Below are 22,512 nucleotides of genomic sequence, written 5' to 3'. Positions count from 1 at the left end.
TTCTTCATGACTTATACATGTTCCTATAACTATGAGATTATGCAACTCCCGTTTACCGGAGGAACACTTTGGGTACTACCAAACATCACAACGTAACTGGGTGATTATAAAGGAGTACTACAGGTGTCTCCAAAGGTACATGTTGGGTTGGCGTATTTCGAGATTAGGTTTTGTCACTCCGATTGTCGGAGAGGTATCTCTGGGCCCTCTCGGTAATGCACATCACTTAAGCCTTGCAAGCATTGCAACTAAATGAGTTAGTTGTGGGATGATGTATTACAGAACGAGTAAAGAGACTTGCCAGCAACGAGATTGAACTAGGTATTGGAATACCGACGATCGAATCTCGGGCAAGTAACATACCGATGACAAAGGGAACGACGTATGTTGTTATGCGGTCTGACCGATAAAGATCTTCGTAGAATATGTAGGAGCCAATATGGGCATCCAGGTCCCGCTATTGGTTATTGACTGGAGACATGTCTCGGTCATGTCTACATTGTTCTCGAACCCGTAGGGTCCGCATGCTTAAGGTTACGATGACAATTATATTATGAGTTTATGCATTTTGATGTACCGAAGGTTGTTCGGAGTCCCGGATGTGATCACGGACATGACGAGGAGTCTCGAAATGGTCGAGACATAAAGATTGATATATTGGAAGCCTATGTTTGGATATCGGAAGTGTTCCGGGTGAAATCGGGATTTTACCGGAGTACCGGGAGGTTACCGGAACCCCCCAGGAGCTAAATGGGCCATGATGGGCCTTAGTGGAAAAGAGAAGAGGCAGCCCTACATGGGCCGCGCGCCCCTCCCCTCCCTTGGTCCGAATTGGACAAGGAAAGGGGGCCGGCCCCTCTCTCTCTTTTCCCCCCTCCACAAGTCCTATTCCAACTAGGATTGGGGGGGGGGGAATCCTACTCCCAGAGGGAGTAGGACTCTCCTGGCGCGCCCTATGTGGCCGGCCAGCCTCCCCCCTTTGGTCCTTTATATACTGAGGCAGAGGCACCCTAGAACACACAAGTTGATCCACGTGATCTATTCCTTAGCCGTGTGCGGCGCCCCCAGCCACCATAGTCCTCGATAATACTGTAGCAGAGTTTAGGCGAAGCCCTGCTGCTGTAGTACATCAAGATCGTCACCACACCGTCGTGCTGACGGAACTCTTCCCCGACACTTTGCTGGATCGGAGTCCGGGGATCGTCATCGAGCTGAACGTGTGCTCGAACTCGGAGGTGGCGTAGTTTCGGTGCTTGATCGGTCAGATCGTGAAGACGTACGACTACATCAACCAAACGCTTCCGTTGTCGATCTACTAGGTATGTAGATCATACTCCCCCTCTCGTTGCTATGCATCACATGATCTTGCGTGTGCGTAGGAAATTTTTTGAAATTACTACGAAACCCAACATGTGGCCGATGGACGCTCGCGCTCGTCCATGGAAAAGCGATAGGCGGATCGAACAGTGAAGATACCGTTCTTCTCCGGAGCCCATGCGATGATGTTGTCGGTGACACGGGATGAAGTGCGGATGCTGGCGATCGCGTCGACGTCTGCCGGAAGGAAGTAGCGCCGGAGTAGGTCCATGCGCCAAGTCCCGTCTGGGCCAAGAAGCTCAGCCACCCACCGGAGCCGACATGTGCCCTGCTGGGAGACAGGCTGGCGCGATGGCTCCCGGGGGACCCACCGATCCCGCCATATGCGGATGTTCTGGCCATCCCCTACCCGCCACACAATGCCCTTCTTTAGTAGCTCTAGTCCATATTGTATGGCCTGCCACGTAGAAGAAGCATTTCCGGAGAAGACTGTGTCCTCTAGGCGTCCATCTGGGTAGTATCTAGCTTTCAGCACCTGCGCACATAAACTGTTAGGCTTGATAAGCAGCCGCCACGCCTGGCGAGCAAGGAGAGCCTGGTTAAAAACACGGAAATCTCTGAAGCCCAGGCCGCCCTTCATTTTATGAGCTAAGATTTTTGGCCATGCCAACCAATGAGTTTTCCTCTTGCCTTCAGCGGAGCCCCACCAAAAGTTCCTCACCATTCTGTTCAGGTCATCACAAACAGACATAGGTAATTTGAAAACTCCCATGATATATGTGGGGATAGCTTGGGCAATGGCTTTTATCATTATTTCTTTCCCTGCAAGCGAGAGGGTGTCGCCCCAAGCAACGATCCTCTTCAGCAGACGAGACTGTAAATTCTGAAATTTTCCCTTAGACATACGTCCTTCCGGTGTAGGTAACCCCAGGTACTTTTCCTCAAAAGTTACTGTTTCAATATGTAGGACATCACGCACCTTCTCTTGGTCCTCAATGGCACATGAATCTCCAAACAAAGCACTACACTTGGCTGGGTTGATGCACTGGCCTGTAGCTTTTTCATACGTATTTAGCACCTCTTGTACTTTCCTAGCTTGCTCCTCTTTAGCCTTAAAGAAAAGCAAAGTGTCGTCTGCAAACAATAAATGAGAAACACCCGGAGCTCTGCGGCAGATTTTTAACGGAGTATAATCACCTTTGCGCTCTCCATCCTTCAACAAAGCGGAGAGACCATCAGCCACAAGCAGGAATAGAAACGGGGAGAGGGGATCACCTTGCCGTAGCCCGCGCAACGGTGCGAACGAATCCAAGAGGGTTCCATTAAATTTAACTGTGTATCTCACCGAGGTGACGCATGCCATAATCCAGTTCACCCAACGACGAGCAAAACCCATCTTTTGCATCATTCGCTTCCAAGAAGATCCAATCGACCCTATCATAAGCTTTAGACAAATCCAGCTTATAAGCACAGAAACTCTTATCAGGGTCCTTCTCTTGCTGAATATAGTGAATGCATTCAAACGCAATTAACGCATTATTTGTGATCATCCGGCCAGGAACAAATGCACTCTGTTCGGGGGAGATGATATCATCAAGGATAGGGCGCAAGCAATTTACCAGACATTTTGAGACCACCTTATAAATCACATTGCACAGACTGATAGGCCGAAACTCTGTCAGTTTCTCCGGGTTATCAACCTTGGGGATGAGAACTATGGCAGTGTCATTCACCCCTTTCGGCATTAGTCCCGTCCGGAAAAACTCTTTAACTCCTGCGATGACTTGGTCCCGCATCACAGCCCAGTTCCTCTGGAAGAAACGAGCGGGAAACCCGTCTGGTCCCGGAGCCTTCAAGGGTCCAATATGGAACAAGGCGTCCGCAATTTCCTTGTCCGAGAAATCTACGCAGAGAGCATCATTCATGTGGTCAGTAACACGAGTATTAATGAGATCAATCACAGGGTCCGCACATAATGAGTTATCAGCTGAAAAGAGATCTGCAAAATATGAAGTAACCATAGCCGCCATAGCCTCATGATCCCTGTGAATGACACCTGCAGCATCCATTAATGATTTAATGCGGTTTTTTCGGGCGCGCCAAACAGCTTTCCTATGGAAGAACTGTGTGTTCCTGTCGCCTTCCTTCAGCCATGCAACCCATGATCTTTGCATCCACATCATCTCCTCACGATACAAGAGTTCATTCATCTTGTCTGTTGCCTCTCTAATCTCCTTCCTATCTGCATTCATAGACATAAACTCCTCTAGGCGAGAGCGAGACTTGTTAATTTCCTTGATGACATTACCAAACTTTTTCCTACTCCAATCATGCAACTTCTTCATCAAGTTTCCCAACCCAGAAGCAATTTCACCAAGGTTAAGCATCGAACCCAATTCGGTCCAAGTGTTCATAATTACCTCCGGTAGCGTGGGATCCCTCTCCCACATAACCTCATACTGGCGGCACCTCCTCCCATGCTCCTGTCTCGGCTCCTCCCTAGAACAGCGGAGCAGGATAGGTAGATGATCTGAACTAGGAGCCACCAAGTGCTCCACCTTTGCATGTGTAAACAGATCCCTCCAAGAGTTATTTGCCACGGCCCGGTCTAGGCGTACCTTGACATTTGCCCGCCCACCTCGCCGGTTATCATATGTATACGGGAGCCCTGCAAAACCAAGATCACCCAAGCCACATACTTCAAGCACATCACGGAAGTCGATCATCTGACCTGCCGATCTTGGTGTAGCAGAAAAGTGTTCGAAGCCCCACATGGCCTCGTTGAAATCGCCAACCACTGCCCATGGCATGTTGGCTTGTCGGTGCAGATCACGAAGGATGGACCACATGCGATGTCGGTCCTCCGTACGGGGCTCGCCGTAGACGCAAGTGAGCCTCCAGGGCGGCTCGCCCGCCACACTCGTCACATACACATCGATATATCTTTCATTTATTGTTTTTACATCCACACACAACGCCTCGTGCCAATACAAAGCAAGACCTCCACTAAGACCAACACTATCAGAAGCATCAAAACCCTTTAAACCTAAGCGAGCACGATACCTACTCATTTTATTCTTGGACTGTCGAGTTTCACAAAGAAAAACAATGCTAGGGGAGTGAGTCTGAACAAGACTCACAAGATCAAGAACTGTCCGAGGGTTCCCCGCCCCTCGGCAGTTCCAACTTAAGACATTCATTGCTCCTGACGGGGCTCCGCCGGCCCCGTCAGTTCGTCGGCGGCCCCTGGGCCGACTGCCTCCTTGTCGCTTGACACCTCTAGCATGTCCTGGTCACGAACATCTCCAAGTACGTGAGACTGCTGCCCCTCCAGCGTCTCCGTTGTTCTACGCTTCCATATGATCAGGTCCTGCACGCGTGGGTTCATAGCCGTGGCTACTGCAGATCCCCTGATGGAGGGCTTCAGGCGGGCGGCGTCCGCAGAGGGAGCCCCATAATCGCCCCCACCAACCACCAGGTTCCCCGTAGTCGCTGGCATAGCTTTCCCCGCCCGATGCGCTGACGATCCCGCCCTCTCGCTGATGACTCGCTCAGGCGGCAGCGGTGTAGCAGCGCACGTAGATCGATCTGGTGGCTCCCTCGACTTCTGTCCTCGCAGCAACCCCGCCTTTGGTATTAAGGGAGTCCAATCCAGCTTTCCCTTGCAGAAGGGTTCGAGAAAATCTAGCCCCCTCCAACGTGGGGAGTCAGGAAGCCCATTGGCACTTTCCATCTCGAACACGGCATGATCGACGATGACTATAAGCCCGCGCGATCGCAGGGCGGACGAAGCCGCTGCTGTTCCGGCATCCTGCGCAGGCAGGGGGCCGGAGGGAGGGCCACACTTGGCCGGAGCGATGTCCGGCGGCGGTGGCGGCGTGGGGATCGCCCCCTGATCGCCCGGGCTGGGACGCCCTAGCGAAGCGTTATCCATCTCTCCTGATGCTTAATTAAGACGACATACCTCACGAGCTCCTTGACGCATGACACTGAGAACTACACAAAATAAAAAAAAACGAATTGTAAGCATGCCACAGTGGCGCTTCCCATTGCCGAGCCATTTTCCCTCCCCACAACAGCGAGAGCGGGGTCGAATCCACGACGACACGCCCCTCTATTTTGCAACGAAGAGTAAGGGCGTCGACAGATCCTCACCGTCGGAGGAGGGCGAGGCCGAGATTGAACGGCTGTTTGAGAATTCTTTTTTTTTAGAAGGAGGCTGTTTGAGAATTCTAAAGGGGAGGAGTGAAAGCGACGGCGTGGTGTTAAAAACCGTCAGTGGGCGTGGACTGATCGCGCCCCCCTCGACTCGACAAACCACTCCAGCTGGCCACCTTCGCCCCCCCCCTTCTCTCTCTCTCTCTCTCTCTCTAGACTCCACTCCCTCTCTACTTTCTCTCTCCTCGCGCACGCGCTCCCCCCCGCCCCCGCCTCGCCGAGCAGCACGCTCTCCTTCGTCGCCGTCCGCACCCCCTCCCCCTCCCCGTCCTCGCGCGCGCGCGGCCGCCGCTAGGGTTTGCAGATCCACCCCGCTCTCGCTCCACCGAGATCCGTCTCCCGCCGCCGCCGCCGCTCCGGTGCTCGCTCGGACCGCTTCTCCCCGCCTAGAATGCGCTGCTGAGCCATGATTCGGGGCCCGGAGCGCTCCGCGGCGAGGCGCCTCGCCTGCTGGGCCGTGCTGCTCGCGGCGGCCGGTCTGATTGGGGGCGGTGGCGGGAGCGGGGGCCACCGCGTCTCTGCGTCGGCGCTGGCGCTGCGGCCCGAGGACAGCCTCGCGCGGCTCCCTTACGGGGTCCGCGGCGGCGGCGCGGAGGACCCGGAGGCGGAGCTGCCGTGCCGGGAGCGCGCGGCGAGCACGCGGACCTGCGAGGAGCTGGGCGGGGCCGGGTCCTTCGACGCCGTCTGCGTCATCGCCTCCAGCACCACCACCCTGTCCGGCGACGTCTGCGCGCACGGGGCCGGCAGCGTGGAGATACGCGCTGGGGTGAGGATCGCCTGCCGGGTCCCCGGCTGCCGCCTCGTGTTCAACGTCTCCGGGAGTATCGCGGTCGGCGAGCGCGCCGAGCTGGTCGCCGGCTCCGTCGGCCTGCACGCCGCCAACGTCTCGCTGGGCCGCGGCTCCGCAGTCAACACAACGGGCCTCGCCGGCGCGCCCCCGCCCCAGACCTCCGGCACGCCGCACAGCCTCGAGGGGGCCGGCGGCGGGCATGGTGGCCGTGGCGCGTCGTGTAAGGTCTCCAACGACACCAACTGGGGCGGTGACGTGTACGCGTGGGCGTTCTTGGACAATCCGTGGAGCTATGGCAGTAAGGGTGGGAGCTTGTCCACTGATGAGAACCTTGGAGGGGACGGCGGAGGCCGCGTCTTGCTCAGGGCGAGTGAGATTTTGACTGTTGATGGAGTTGTGCTTGCCGAAGGAGGCGTGGGCAGTCTCCGAGGGGGCGGTGGGTCCGGGGGAAGCATTATGATCAAGGCTTTCAAGCTGTAAGTTCTGCATTTCTTGAAACTTTACTTGTTTTTGATACGATTTACGTTAGCAATGTGAAGTCCTTGGATAGAAGTATTCGACTCCTATTTGATCATTTCACATTATTCCACGGGAATTAGCCTGTCCGGATGCTTCTGTCGATAAATAAATGCACAATCTGGCTACATAACTTCATAATGTGAACATTATGATGTTTTTTCTTGTTAAGGAATTTTTAGAGCGTTTTATGAATTACCATGTCATTGCACTTTGTTAGACATTGGGTGAATCTCCTTTATTCAGGATTATGTTGAAATTACATTTTCAAGCAAAACAAGGAAATCAAGAGTATCTATGACTTAGTCTGGTTGTACCGCGATGCTATAATTTGAGTGCAGTTGCTGCGTTGAGTTGCAAAACAGTGACTTGCTGTCTGATGTGCTGCCTTTCTTCCTGCTACCCTACACACAATTTTTTTTGTTCAAGCAGACAATCTCTAACAGTGACCATTTACTCAAGTTTGAAATATTGAGAAATATCATGAGTTGTGATATAGCTAAGTGTTGTTGGATATGATGCTCTAGTGCGACTCCAATGGTACAATCGATACATAGCCCTGTTATCCTGTTATGACCCATAACATCTGAGCTGCCCACAAGGTTTACATCTTTGCAAAACCGAAATCCCATTTAAACATTTAACAACGACCATTTACTTTATTAATTGCTGCAAGATTCATAAACATCCCATAGGCAAAGTAGCAAACCACATACTTGCACTTTATGCTTTCTGCGTTGACCTGTGAGATGCAACACTCCCTTATTGTATAACATTCTAGATATGGAAATGGTACAATAAGTGCTGGCGGTGGTAATGGATGGGGCGGAGGAGGTGGTGGGAGGATATCCCTAAAATTTTACAGCATTCAGCAAGATTTGGAAATTATAGCTCACGGTGAGTATTTTCTGGCCTTAGTTTCTATGCAACTGTTTTGTAACCCTCCTGCCACTGGTGTTTCCCCATAGGGAAGCACAATCGGCCAAACTATTTCAATTAATAGTGCAATGGATATTTATTACTGGTTACTAATACTATTTAGTGTCATGTATTGGTTCTCTGGCTAGTTAGTAACTATTCCCTCTGTGAAGAATTATAAGAGCATTTAGATCACTAAAGTAGTGATCTAAACACTCTTATATTTCTTTACAGAGGGAGTACCAAATGCATTAAGGGTGTGACACGTAGGTTGCACCTCATGTAGGGATAGCTCAATTAGTGCATTCTGTTGACTTAGCCATGATGTTAAACTCATGCAGCCTTGTTTTGCACTATTTTGCATAAAGTACCGCTCGTGTGCAAACACCTTTTTTCATGAGTCAATGGTTTCTCCTAATGGAACAACTGCTAAATGTCAACAATAAAGTTCTTGAGAGCAAGATATCAACGCCTGTTTGCTTCATCGCTTTTCAGTAATGCAATCCTTCTCCCATTCGTTGTATTCTGATGGTAAAACTTTTTTCACATTCATCAGGTGGACAGAGTTTTGGGTGCCCCCAGAATGCTGGTGCAGCAGGCACAATATATGATAAATCATTGGAGACTCTAAAGGTCAGCAATGGAAACTTCACCACGCATACGGAAACTCCATTGCTGGGTTTCTCAGTGACTAAACTTTGGTCCAATGTGCTTGTGGAGAGCAATGCAAAAGTGCTGGTTCCCTTGTTGTGGTCCAGAGTACAGGTTTGAATACTTTGACTCACGACTAACATCACGTTCATGACTTATTTATTAATCAATATTTTGTATGCCTTTGCGCAACTAATTCTGAGGTTATATTGTACTGTATATTTTTTTCCAAGCAAACATACTGTACCTGTATAACTACACTAATATCTCGATTTTCTTGAAGTGCCTTCTCTCAGTATTGCATCTACACCGCACTAATATCCAATTGTTTCTGCAAATCTATGTTCCCCATTTAAGGAGGTCCCATAATAATACCTGCACTAATCTAATTGCGGATATTGGCACGACAAAATTTTATTAAGAAGACGGCACTGGTTTATTCACTACACGAAATAAATCAACGGGGTTTGCAAGGAGGCACCACCTCATGCCTCCACCACTAGGCTATCATCCAGTTTCTCAAATTTACATGGCCTTGTTGTCAACAAGCTAATGTGATTTTTGTAAAGTGGATGAGCTGTTGAGCAGCACTAATTGAACCTGCTTGTGGTGTTCCTACACACAGGGGTTGAGCCAGGATTTGACCTTGCCGCTAGGGTTCCTTGCTGTGATGCCCACCCAGTGCCCGTGCCCTGCAATTGTAACACTAGTCGAGGGAGGGTCTCGGACGCTTGTTAGCTTGACTCGGCTAGTCTGGGCTGCCTGGTGCCATATTCTGTCTTTTATGTAGTAAACCCAAAGCCCACCAACACAACTTAAGCCATTCTCTGTTTACTTACCCCTTCAGATTGATTAAATTTCTTATCTGAGCTAGCGCTTTGCAATGGTAGTGCTGCGCCATGGGTTCCTAGGGTGGAAAAAAAGTTTGGCAGTGCTTGCTGTGCCAGCATGGAGCCTGGCAGGAGAAAAGGCCCCTGCTGCCCGCCTGCCCCCTTGCCCCGTCAGTCAACCACTGGCATGCCATACAACACTCACAGTTTGTAATAACCATCGATTCCTGCAGTTGTCACTCTACTATAATTTTCCCATTCATTATCTTCTTTTCCTTTGTTGTGGCTAATTTTTAAAATTTAGTTTGTCGATCACAATGTTTCTTTTTACATGGGCCACTAAATAATTTATATTCGAATATATTCTTTTTGGACTTGAGTGAGCAATGAAGTCTATGCATATCAGGCATGTTTACATTTTTATCATGGAGCTCCTTTCTAAATTTGTTTGGCTGGGTTTCCATGCCCTTTATATTCGTTGTGCTTTCCTTCCTCTTTACCTACTGTTTGTTATTGTTTGACACTTTTCCTATTCCTACCTGCATTTCCATTATTTAATTCGCTGTTTTTACTTGCTCCTATTTTCTACTTGTTCAGGTGACAGGGCAAATAAGGCTACTTACTGGGGGTAGCATTTGCTTTGGGTTGTCTGAAAATCCAATATCAGAGTTTGAGCTGGTTGCAGAGGAGCTTCTAATGAGTGACTCTGTTATAAAGGTATGCCTTGTTGTATACACAGCTTTTGTTTATGGTGCTTGTAGAGACTTTTCCTTAAGCACCAAGGTGAAGGAGGAATTGATGATCTAAATTAGTTGTTTTAAAGAAGTCTTACTGCGATTTATAGAAGTTAAGGCCTCCAACGCAATTGTGGATGAGCATTTCCTAAAAAACAATCATTCGACAAAATTTACAATCGCTTGAGCAAGGGGCTGTTAAAGGAGGTGTGGATGTTGAGAGACCCAACTGGTTTATGAGAATTATGAATTGCATATCTATATATTTTTGGTGCAAGCGCATGCGTATGTGGATGGTGATGCTTTTACACCTGTAAATTTCAGTGCCCTGTGACACAATTTGGTATCCTAAATTTCACCAATCGAACTACACCATGCTGTATGCTGTACATACGTCCAGTATTAATTTGATGTGATTACGCTTCTTGAAAATCCATTCTAGCCTGCTGTGCTGAGTCGACCATGTTCTGACCTGCTTTAGAATTTTGTGCTAGTTCCATTCTTCCGCCCAGCTGAGTTGATATTACTCTTTGTGTAATGCCTATATCGTCAGTTGCCCAACTACAAGATATTTTTGCTCCAAACTTGAGACCTTGCCCTGTCAGAGAGGAGAATAACAATATCCCAACATGTGATCTGACATGGCTCTGATACACCTGAGGGATTCTCGGATACTTTCCATGGCTCTCACACATGCTGATGAAGCATTGAGGAACTGTCATGCGTCCAACACTTGCAGACATTGAAGCATTGCTTGGTATAATAGGATTATATTTAGAAGCAAGATGAAAACCGCCTCTTGGTGGGACTGTGGGATGGAGTTGTGGGGGCAACAGCTCCACCCAAGAGGGCTCAAATCCTGCTGTTCATGTTTACACACACGCGTAGGTGCGTACAGCAGGGATTTAGTGAAATCCACCGAATTATGCCTGGTTTCTGTCATTTTAGCATGTTATTGGACGATGGGCTCATCTGTGTGTGTGTGTGTGTGTGTGTGTGTGTGTGTGTGTGTGTGTGTTTCTTCCTTGTAATTGCAAAGATTCAACAGGAAGACACATCTGATGTACCAAATATACTGTTTGTTACTTCATTATAATCATTTCTGAGCATGTTATGCAGTCCTAAGTTTCTCCTGTTATTGTAGGTGTATGGTGCTTTCAGAATGTATGTGAAGGTGCTCTTGATGTGGGATTCGAAGATTCAGATAGATGGTGGGGGTAAGGATGTTGTTCTTGCATCAATGCTTGAGGCAAGAAACCTTGTCGTACTCAAGGTATGTTTGTTTGAAAGCCTTATTGCCAAAATGTCCTTTTCTTAGTAGTGGAAGTTCAGTTTTCTCTGTTCTGACAGCATGGGTCAGTGATATCTTCCAATGCTGCTTTGGGAGTTTATGGACAAGGACTTCTTAATTTGAGTGGTCCTGGAGATGGAATCAAAGCACGCCAACTGTTTCTGTCTCTGTTTTACAACATTGAAGTAAGATCATATTATATCATTACCTATCCAGTTTTTGCGCAATTACCTATCCAGACCTTCAATATTTCCTTCTCCAGCGGATGATATAGCATATGCATTATTATGTAGGAAGGACACTTCACTTATCTGCATTCTCAATTTATTCAGATCTCATAAGTTGTAATTTCTTGAAGTTCTTAGAACTTGTATAATGAATAGCTGACTGTACTGCATGTTCGTCAGCAATATGTCACATATATGAGAGTGTTGGTATATTAACAATTTTCTGTTCTTATTTTTATGCTACTCATCAGCTTTCAGCATTATAAGTATCTAGGAAGCACTGCCGTTTCCTAGCAATGTTTATAAAGCGTCCTGCTTCAGACGCTTAAGCGATAAGGCGCCCTGGCAGCGCCTTAGAAATATTGCCCGCTTTAGGCGCTTAAGCGCCTGCTTTAGACTCTTAGGCGTTGCTTAAGCGTCAGAGCAGGCGGTGCTCGCTTTAGGTCGCTTTACTGCCTTATAAACCATGTTTCCTAGTGTTTGCCTTGACTTGTTTGAACCACATGCATTGAGCTCTTGATGCAATTATTATTTGGGATGCTTCTGGAAACAAGTAAATCCACTTTCCTGGTTCTTTCTTAATCCCGTGCAACTGTATTTCTTGGGATTCCCTTTTTGGTATGCTTAGTGTTGAGCTGGTCCATGTTATCATGTTGAAACAACATGTGAGCTTTAAAACTTGTTCCATGTAGTTATAACTTTTGTGACCACAACTTCTCTTGATGTATGAGCAGGTTGGTCCTGGTTCCGTTGTCCAGGCTCCACTAGATGAGGATGTTCGAAGCAGCTTGTGAGTTCTGCTGTTGCAATGTAAATTATTGGTCTTTAGTTGCTTCTAAACACTGCTGTGGATTAATGTTTGTGTATATCAGGGATGCACTTTCGATCTGTGAAAGTAAAACATGCCCTAGTGAGTTAATCGCACCCCCCGATGATTGCCATGTGAACAGCTCCTTGTCATTTACAATACAAGTAAGGATTGTTTGCTGTGAGATTCTCTTCTGAAGGAAGCTCCTAATTTTCATTAACTTGTAGATCTTCCATACAAGAGCAAACTTCTTGGCAAGGAAGCATGATGGCTGAACTTTTAAATTTTAATTACATTGTGCCTTTGGATATTCATTCCACAAGATGTGTTCGATACTTGCACTGTTGAAATGTGTCGTATACCATGTCGAATTTGATACTTGCACTCCAACCTTCATTGTCATTCAGTAGAGAGATGATTTTCTGCAGTGCATTGCATTTCTGATTTCTTTTATCAACACCCTGTACTGACAGAATGCAATACACGTGAATCGGCAAACCGAACGATTTCATGGATTATACCTACCCAGGACAACTAATACATCAAATGGATAGAAAAAAGGAATCACCTCTTGCTACTAACATGGTGATAGTGGTGAATGATACACCTTAATGTTATCACAATTCACAAGACAATAAATATTCCCTCCTGCCAATAGAAATAACATTAAGTTCCTATTATCTCATAGTTGTATTGTGCGTTGTTGTTTTGATCTGGCTATATTGCAGTTTGAAGTTCGTGTTTTGTTCTAGCTTCTTAGTAAGAAATTCACATTTTGCAGATTTGCCGTGTTGAAGACATAACTGTCGGTGGCATAGTCAAGGGGAGTATAATTCATATTCATCGAGCAAGAACCGTGACTGTTACAGATGGTGGTGCAATAAGTGCCTCAGAGTTAGGTGATTCAGTGTTTTTGTGTTGTGATCAGTAAAATAACTGGAATCTCTCCTATCAATGTGGTAACTCTGTTCACTCAGCAATCTGGATCTTTTTATAGGTTGCAAAGCAGGCATTGGTAGAGGAACATTTCTTAAGTATGGAGCTGGTGGTGGTGCTGGTCATGGAGGCCAGGGTGGTATAGGGATTTACAACGGAATGACAAGTGAAGGAGGTCAACGATATGGCAGTGCTTATCTTCCATGTGAGCTAGGAAGTGGTACTGGTTCTCCGGAGTCAGGCGATGACAGTGCTGGTGGGGGATTGATAGGTATGCACTATTTTGTGTAGTCTTGTGTTGTGAATCTTTATCCACAACAGGGGTTTACCGTGCTGATGATAGTTTTCCTTCAAGCACTTTAATAGCACCATCAGAGTTTGCTGTCATCACATTTCTTTTTCCTTATTCTGTGCTTGACACGAGCACATTGCCCTGCACAATGAGAGCATAATCTATTACATGCACTCTTCTTACTTAACTAGCCTTTTCTTTTCAGTTTGCTTCTGGAAATAAGTACATTTAGTTTGCGAAGCTTTTGGTACCACTTCTCTTATAAATTCCGATTAATTTCCTGATGCAGTCATTGGATCCATGAAATGGCCACTTGCAAGATTGTTAATTTATGGCTCTGTGAGCTCTAATGGTGAAAGCAATAGAGACACAATTGGAAATTCCAGTGGGTCCTTCAAAGGTGGCATTGGTGGCGGTTCTGGAGGAACAATTCTCTTTTTCCTTCAAGGGCTTCTGGTAGAGAAAAATTCATCATTGTCAGCATCTGGAGGCAAAGGAGGCATACATGGTGGAGGTGGCGGTGGTGGTGGCAGAATACACTTCCACTGGTCAAATATTGCTACTGGAGATGAATTTGTTCAGATTGCATCTATCAATGGTACAGTAGCATCAAGGTACGTAATCATGTAAATACCCATGATAATTAAAAAGGAGGTTCCTTGCTTGTGCATATACCTGTCTCTCTAAAGCCATGAGACATGATCATTTATTGTTTCACTATGTTATTCGGAGCCTTCCGGATGATTTTCCTTTAACCAGTATACCTGATATAATAAATTCCTTCGTAATGACACCTACATATTAGAAAGAGATCATATGTTTGCACCAGCGTTGACCTACCCAATGTCATTACTGCACAATTTTTTTTGGAAATGTTTATGGGAGTTCTATTACGGTTACATGTGATTATTGGTGTTCTGTTGCAACCACAACATTCAAGCAGAATCCTCATTGGACTTGCTTGTTAGTTTGGACGGGATCTTAGGGATTAGGACTGTCAAGAAAGTCCTAAAACAAAGTTAGCTTACTGGAGGGCACAACATTGGAGCTTAAGTTGTTTAATGGTGTTTTCTGCAAATCATCCTGATTTTCAGAAGTTTCTTACTTGCTACTTCCTCTGTTTGCCCGTCTCACGTTTTAAGTTCCTACGTCACTATCTGCTTGCTACTACATTATCTAGAACACACAAACAAAAGTACAAAATAGATATGGATGTAAACCAACCGAGAAGTTAGGTAGGCAAAGAGAAGCTAACCAGAAGCCGTATGTTTGTTTCGCACTGCTGCTGTCAACTTCTTCTGTGTCTGCTTCAGTTTTTCACCACCATAAACGTCACCTACCGAAGCTTTGCTTCTGTTTCCCTCCAGTCCCCTATGGCCATGGTCACTTGATCTAGCTGGTTGATAGGAAGAAACCAGTGAACGGAGCAGCAGTGGTGGCCTGTGAACTCACCATAAGAGGAGGCCGGTGGAGACTGATGGTGATGGAGGCTGTGCTGAAGTACTGAAGCCCTAGGATGTGAGTGGGTGTTGAGTTGGGCCAGATTAGTTGGGTGGGCCATTTCCTTTCTTACCTCGCCGACATGCCTCTGCAGGTTCTGCTCATGACCTCAACAGGCATCACTGCTACTGGTTCATGGGCTATGCCAGTGTTACATTGCCTCTTCCTAATGCCATGTTATCCCTGTTCTGCTCTGAAGTTAGTGCTGCAGATCTAGGGCAGAGTAGCAGACCTATGAGTCGCTGCCTTTTGCCTGCCGCACCAAGCTCAACATTGCTGCTTAGGTGGTGCTATTGTCCACATAGAACCTTCTAGGTGGGTCCAATACCCAGCCTTCAACTATGGCCTATATGCGGCAGCAAAAGTGCTCTCCTAGTCTTAACATTGCATAGGTCATTACAACCTGATAAGTAGCTAAAATTGTGAAATACTACATGTGCAGAGGCTACCTAGGCTGTGTTTTAGAACACGACATTTAGGTCATTAGAATTTAGAACTTTATAGTCTGCTAAGATTGTTAACATAGTAATAAAAAGGTGCAAAAGCTAATTTGAATCATCCATATTGATTATCCATATGTCAAGTTGAAGGTATGATGGCCTTTCATTCACCTAATATGATGACATGCCAATTGAATAGAAGTGCTAAACTGACGTTATTTGTTTGGGTCGATGATCAATGCTGCAATTTGGGTTCACATAATGATGAACATCATAGTCATACCTTCAGCATAACGTTGGCATTTTAGCTTGAGTCAAAATGACCCAAGTGACACATGTTTTGACCTGCCAAATAGTTTAGCAAGTTTAGGGACCTACCAAAATGTTTTACAAGTATAGGGACCTAATGGTTATTTTGTTATTAGATCAGGTAACTGTGGTGCATTTACTCTAAAGGCATTTTTTAATTCCATTTGCGTGTTATCATATTTGTGGTGCAATTTACTCTAAATTTCTGAGGCATACCTGTTGTTTTATTTTTCACCTCAGATGCATGTTTTCATCATGAAATGCAACAGCTACTATCTGTGTTGACCTACATGGGAGAACTCAATAGTATTTTGTTTTGGCATGGAACTTCATTTGTGCACTGCCTGAGCCTTAGAAGTTTTAGTGAATGAATATATTCTTGTGCTAATTTCCAATAGCTGTTCTTTTGTGTAGTGGAGGTTCTGGTAATGATGATGGGCATTTTGGAGAAGATGGAACAATAACAGGAAAGGAGTGCCCTGTGGGACTATATGGAACATTTTGTACCGTATGAGCACTAAACTTGACATGTCTTTGTTCATCCAGCTTACATAGCACGTTTTCTGTTATTAGTAACACAAATAATATATAGTATTCATCTTACTACATATTAATTTATTTTACCTGTTCCTTTTCTTGTATATGCAAAATCTCTGCATCCATTTTCATTAAGGAGTAACATCCAGAATATTTACATTAAAGGGAACAGAAAAAAAGAGGGATGAGGCTAGGGTGGACAGAACATTTTGGCTCCAGGATGCAGTACAAAACTAAGCCTATTTATGTTTCATACTTCTTTTTAGAGAGCCGTAGAAGCTTTGCACATCTTTTTGTTAAGGAAAAGAAGGTAAGGTTGTTAGTGACAATAGATGAACGAAAGGCTAATAGGCTAAGTGGCTGAAAGAGAGGGAACTTTCTCAAAAGAACCTGCACCACACACTCCGTCTTGATGAACGAAAGGCTAATAGGCTAATGTTCTCTAACTAGCAGATGACTTTCTGTTAGTTCCTTTGAAACCATTGACTGACTATAACTCTTTCCAGGAATGCCCAGTTGGAACATATAAAAATGTTGCTGGGTCCAACTCATCTCTCTGCACCCCTTGTTCTTTGAATGCTCTTCCAAACCGTGCTGACTTCATATATGTAAGAGGTAGGTCATCGGACTTGCATTATCTTGCCTTGTTTATGTTCAAACTTCTTGACCTTGCATGGAAGAAAATAAGCATTAACTTTGACTTGCTAGGTGGTGTTACCCAGCCATCCTGCCCGTATAAGTGCATATCTGCTAAGTACAAGATGCCAAATTGTTACACACCACTTGAGGAAGTTATATATACTTTTGGGGGTCCTTGGTCTTTTGCGGTTTTCCTATTCTTTGCAATTATTCTTTTGGCACTCATCTTAAGTGCCGTAAGAGTTAAGATTGGTGAGAGTGAAGTCACGTATCGGGCTACAAGTGCAATCCACAATGATGCCTATGCTTCTTCGCCTTTTTTGCTTTCATTGGCTGAGGTATAGTTCATTTTATTCTAAATGGTCTTTGGATGTAGTTAGAGCAACTGCAAAATCACCTAGATCTGGTCATTGAGCAAATCCTATATACCTAAGTAGTTGATCACCACTCCTATTTATCTTAACATGCACACATGCCATCTCACCAGACCTGCCACCTCATTAAAGGCCCACCCCAACATGTATGGAAAAAAAGTTTTCTATTATTAGTTGATCCCCACTACTTCTATTTATCTAAACATGCCTCGTCAAAAGCTTTCCACCTCATCAAAGCATATTTAGCTCTTAAATATGATGAAGTACAAGGACACTTGTAGTACAGTTTGTTGAGAAATCTTGCTTATTGTGTATTTTCTTATAAATAGGTACCTGGGGCCAGCAGGGCAGAAGAAACACAAAGTCATGTGCACAGAATGTACTTCATGGGACCTAATACATTCCGAGAACCGTGGCATCTTCCTTACTCGCCCCCTGAATCTATAATTGGCATTGTGTAAGGCTTTTCATCTTATGAATCTATGACAGTACATGATCACTAATTCATCCGTGTTCATTCATCACAAAGTAATAGAATTCAGAGAAGTTACTATAATTTGCACTGCAAATATATAACTTCAGATGTAAATTGTTCTACATATCACTAATGTTCAGTTGTTCACATTGTTCTACGCGTCACTAACCTATAGAAAATATTGCACTGTTTTGTTGATTTACCCATTTGTGAAATCCTTCCTCTTATTGTCTTTTCTTTTTCCTTAGAATTTGTAGCTTGGATGTTCTCATACAGCCATCCTTGCTGTAGTGGTTCTAGATTCACAGGTACACAGCAATTACATTGCTGATGAAACCAACTGAGCTTGAGCAAAAAAAAGTGACTGAAGTATAAAACTTGCTTATTCTAAAATTCGAGATCCAAAACCCTTTAGGGCCTACCTTGAACTATAGAATTTGCTGAAAACAGTTCAACTATCGTGTTCGAAACGGGAGCGACTATTATCTTGATTGATCTGAATGACATATGGATATCGATTTAATGACCCATATTCCATGAGAGAACACTGTTTAATGTTTCCATCTGTACTTCTATATATATATATATATATATATATATATATATATATATATATATGTATCTCCTGACTGTAGGTGACAATTCTGTTATTTTTTCCCAGGTATGAAGATGCTTTTAATCGTTTTATCGATGAGATAAATTTGGTAGCAGCCTTTGAGTGGTGGGAAGGTTCTGTGCATAGTATACTTGCAGTACTTGCATATCCTTGTGCCTGGTCTTGGAAGCAATGGCGCAGAAGAAAGAAAATCCATCGTCTTCAAGAATACGTTAAATCTGAATACGACCATTCATGTCTTCGCTCTTGCAGATCACGGGCTCTATATAAAGGGCTGAAGGTCAGTAATCATAATTTAGTCACGTCATTTGGTATTAGAACCAGTAGTAATTGTGTCAAATTGTGTCAATGTTTTTAAAATCAGTTCAACTGGGTTTCAGTTCAATGGTGTACTAGCCATGTATCTAAATTTGTACCCAAACTCACCAGATATACCTGGAATAGCTACTCAGAGATATTATTCAGCTGAGTTTGACTTCTGATCTGAAGTATACTCTTCCTTAGCTCTGTGAACCATGAATAGCTGTTTGTTAGGAATGCAGGGAAATTTGGTGTGTTATTTTCATTGCTGACATACCAGTCTAACACATGTAATTGTTTGAACTTAACAGGTTGGTTCAACTCCAGACTTAATGGTCGCTTACATTGATTTCTTTCTGGGAGGTGATGAGAAACGACTTGATGTAGCGGCCACAATCCAGAAGAGGTTTCCCATGTGTTTAATTTTTGGCGGTGAGGGGAGCTATATGTCCCCATACCACCTACACAGTGATACATTACTGTCAAATCTTCTTGGCCAGGTGAACATTAGACAATTTAATATTGAACAAGTGATGCCAAGGACATTACTCTTTTTTATATCTATAGATATGCTCCACGTTCCCAATTATATTACTACTACATGAGGATTAGCCAGTAGCCACTTTGTCACACATGGTCAAAGTAGAAAAATTCCAGTCTTGACTAGGATATGGTTGTCTGCCAAAGTAATGCATTATTATTGGTTACAGATTTTTTATCGTTTGCCCCGAGGTTAGTGTGCCTTTGTAACTTGCCCCATTTGATATGCCTTAACTTTGCAAATTGTCATAGGCGTGCAACAACTTTGAGGCAAATGGTATAAAAATCCCTATTAGCTGTGTTTGGTTTTGATATCATATTCTAGTGTTTTTGAGGTGTCCACTGCTTATTTTCTTCTTATATATGCTACAAAATGCATTTCTTGTGTTCAGTCACTCCCAGTGACTCAGTTTCATTTTCCCAGTATGTGTCTACTGCGATTTGGAACAGATTAGTAGCTGGCTTGAATACTCAGTTGAGGTCAGTAAAGCAAGGCAGCATCCGGTCAACTCTGGGTCCGGTTGTTTCTTGGATTAAGAGTCATGGGAATCCCCAACTTGAGCGACATGGTGTTCGAGTAGAGCTAGGGTGGTTTCAGGCCACTGCTTCTGGTTATTACCAGCTAGGTATTGTTGTAGCAGTGAATGAAAACTTCTACAAGAGTCACCACCATCATGAGCATGCCCCAGATTTTGGTGATCGCTCGAGGTATGAAAAGAAAGGCCAACTACAATAGCATGTCTTACAAAAAACATTTCTCATGCTGTGTGAAATGACTGCTATGTTTTTAATTCTACAGGAAGAATTTTGCAGTTCCACTACTGGGTTCCAAGCAGGCAATTCAGGATCAGCCTTGCACAAGCTATGGTGTTTCCAGAAAGCGGTTGACAGGCGGAGTGACTGGTGGGGTCATAAACGAAGAGACACTGAAGTCACTGGACTACAAAAGAGATTATCTATTCCCTCTGTCGTTGCTCTTGCAAAATTGCAGGCCTATTGGCTATGCGGTAAGCAACCACTAGACCCTTTCTATAAGCACACAAATGCTCATGTTGTACATGACAGTTACCTATATTACCTTAACTGTGACCTTGCTTTGGCATTTCAGGAAACACTGCAGTTGCTTATTTGTATTGTACTTGTGGGTGATTTTACCATCACCCTGCTTATGCTTGTACAATACTACTGGATATCTGTTGGAGCTTTCCTTGCTGTACTGCTTATTCCACCCCTTGCTTTGCTTTCCCCTTTTCTTGCTGGCCTCAATGCACTTTTCAGCCGAGGACCAAAAAGATCTTCTGTCACCCGCATTTTTACACTTTGGAATACTACTTCTGTCATAAACATTGTAAGTCTTGTTTACATGTGGTTTATCCTTGAACTCTTTTATTTACATGCTATTTATCCTTGAACTCTTTTGTATCTAGCATTGTAATAGTAGAGAATATATCTATTAATTCTATTGCTATCAGTTCGAAATGCATCGCAACAGTTTAATATCTATATATTCATAAACATATAGTGTGACAGGTTCGGAGATTTATGAATCTTATTTCCGTGCAGATTGTAGCAATCGTCTATGGTGCTATGTACTCTGGGCTATCTTCTTTGACAGTGTCTTCAGCTCAGGCATCAAACAGCAAAAGGTTAGATTCCTTATATGTACTTATAGAGAGAACATTTCAATCGACTCGCACTATTCGTTCTCCAGTTTTCGAAAAAGATCCATTGCTCAGGAAACTGGCTTACTATAATTTCAAGGCTTTCCACTTACAACCGAGAGTTTGGGCGGTATTTGTTGGGGGTTAGGGAAACCCATGTCACGAGTAATTAAAAAATGCCACATTGAGAATCTAGACAATTACTTTTACTAGCAAATTACCTATGCCTTGCAACAGGGGCAACTTTATTCTAGTGGTTCAAGGTAGGAAAATTTGATTGGGTTGTGATTGAGATATGTTGTCAGGAGGGAGTCCATAGGCAAAGGTAAGGAAATATATGATGTGATTGAGATTGTGTACGTACAACTACATGAGTTGATTTTGTTGTTTGCTAGCAAGGGATTTCTTGCTATTGGTAATTTATTTGATTTCTGTCGATTGCTTTGCATGGGATTTTTTTCCCTAGAAAGGAGGAGGTGGGGTTGATTTGGAAAAAAAAATTAGTGGGGATTATCGCGTGGTTTGAAAAAGAAAGTGGGTGGGAGAGGGCATGTTGGATGAGAAGGGTGGAAGTGATGGAAGCGAAACCAGCAAATGGCCCTTTAATAGTGATAATAGTGGATATCATTGTGTTTTGGATTGACTTAATTACAAATTACAAATATTATTTTAGATGAGACAGAAGAATTAAAAACTACCCACATGTTACATGCTGATCTGTTTGTTCTTTGGCGCATCTGCAGCTTCAAGGGTAGGGACGACGATGGATGGTGGATACTGCCAGTTGTCCTGTTTGTTGTCAAGTCGCTTCAAGCCGGATTGGTCAACTGGCACATAGCAAATCTGGAGATCCAAGATCATTCCTTGTTTAGCCCTGACCCGGACAGATTCTGGACAATGTAGTGTACCTAGTCGCAAAAATGGCAGAATCTCAACGGCATGGCACTGCTGTATTTTGTCCCCTGTAGTCATGGCGCTCTAGACCCGAAACTTGTTCCGGCATAGTGTAGATGTGTCTGAAGTGAAATTTTGTTAGTCTGGAGTATGTACATTGACCGTTAGAATAGGTTTTGTTGTTCTGGGTGAACTAGATTTCTTTAGTTTATAGGTTTTTAGTTTGAGCTAGTGATCAGAGTGTACAGCAAGAAACAGGTGATGCGATTGGTGTTCGTATGGTGTACATTATGTATGTAATAAATAGTAGGAGTGAATGCATATAAAATCAGTGATGTTCATTTTTACTCAGGATGTGCATGAGTTGTGCAACAACAATGTCATCTTGCAAATTTGCAATCGATATACAGGAGCCGGATATCATATGTGCTTGTACATTTTCCCTGTAGGTGTCTTGAGCCTAAAAGAACATGTCTAGTGCTCTCACGGCTTGGCTCCGAAGAACATATACAATGCAATGTGCTAGTGAAAATAAGCCAATTTTTTTATTAAGCGTCGTTGCTTGTTTTCATATTAGAGGTGTCCAGGTAAGGCCTTGTGCTATATAAATAAGCATCGGTGCTTAAAAAAACTGATTTATTTTCATAAGCTCCTCTTTAAGGGTGTGTTTAGTTGAAGAACCAAGTGGAATGGAATGGA

The 22,512-nt window shown here is 44.4% G+C and overlaps 2 protein-coding genes across 2 annotated transcripts; one reads left to right on the top strand and one right to left on the bottom strand.

Moving 5' to 3' along the window:
- Positions 1-1,396: 1,396 nt before the first annotated feature.
- On the bottom strand, positions 1,397-4,127 carry LOC147982941 (uncharacterized). Its single transcript, XM_087540591.1, has 3 exons — positions 2,937-4,127; positions 2,663-2,816; positions 1,397-2,451 (listed from the first exon to the last, which is right to left on the bottom strand). The coding sequence occupies exons 1-3, from the start codon at positions 4,125-4,127 to the stop codon at positions 1,397-1,399; spliced, it is 2,400 nt and encodes a 799-aa protein (XP_087396717.1).
- Positions 4,128-5,671: 1,544 nt separating this feature from the next.
- Positions 5,672-22,160, top strand: LOC125535024 (MraZ). Its single transcript, XM_048698087.2, has 22 exons — positions 5,672-6,801; positions 7,623-7,738; positions 8,316-8,524; positions 9,838-9,957; positions 11,119-11,247; positions 11,325-11,450; positions 12,227-12,282; positions 12,365-12,464; positions 13,082-13,199; positions 13,298-13,507; positions 13,818-14,142; positions 16,192-16,285; positions 16,821-16,929; positions 17,023-17,291; positions 17,657-17,784; positions 18,464-18,698; positions 19,030-19,218; positions 19,683-19,966; positions 20,058-20,265; positions 20,367-20,606; positions 20,822-20,904; positions 21,663-22,160. Exons 1-22 carry the CDS (start codon positions 5,942-5,944, stop codon positions 21,820-21,822), a joined length of 4,368 nt encoding a protein of 1,455 aa, XP_048554044.2. The 5' UTR covers positions 5,672-5,941; the 3' UTR covers positions 21,823-22,160.
- The last annotated feature ends 352 nt before the right edge of the window (positions 22,161-22,512 follow it).

Source organism: Triticum urartu, chromosome 2A, assembly GCF_056163025.1.
Source record: "Triticum urartu cultivar PI428250 chromosome 2A, HENAU_Tu73, whole genome shotgun sequence".
Taxonomy (NCBI): Eukaryota; Viridiplantae; Streptophyta; class Magnoliopsida; order Poales; family Poaceae; genus Triticum; species Triticum urartu.
Note: the sequence above shows the minus strand (reverse complement) of the source record. Positions and strands in the feature narration are given on the sequence as shown.

What these genes read in the sequence shown, in the direction of transcription:
- LOC147982941 (XM_087540591.1), bottom strand. Translation starts at nt 4,127, where the DNA reads ATGCCATGGGCAGTGGTTGGCGATTTCAACGAGGCCATGTGGGGCTTC. An exon ending in AGGTGGTCTCAAAATGTCTG is followed by an intron (nt 2,817 to 2,936) that starts GTAAATTGCTTG and finishes CACTATATTCAG; the next exon opens with CAAGAGAAGGACCCTGATAA. An exon ending in TTATGGCATGCGTCACCTCG is followed by an intron (nt 2,452 to 2,662) that starts GTGAGATACACA and finishes TATTGTTTGCAG; the next exon opens with ACGACACTTTGCTTTTCTTT.
- LOC125535024 (XM_048698087.2), top strand. Translation starts at nt 5,942, where the DNA reads ATGATTCGGGGCCCGGAGCGCTCCGCGGCGAGGCGCCTCGCCTGCTGG. An exon ending in CTCTGTTTTACAACATTGAA is followed by an intron (nt 11,451 to 12,226) that starts GTAAGATCATAT and finishes ATGTATGAGCAG; the next exon opens with GTTGGTCCTGGTTCCGTTGT. An exon ending in AATAAGTGCCTCAGAGTTAG is followed by an intron (nt 13,200 to 13,297) that starts GTGATTCAGTGT and finishes ATCTTTTTATAG; the next exon opens with GTTGCAAAGCAGGCATTGGT.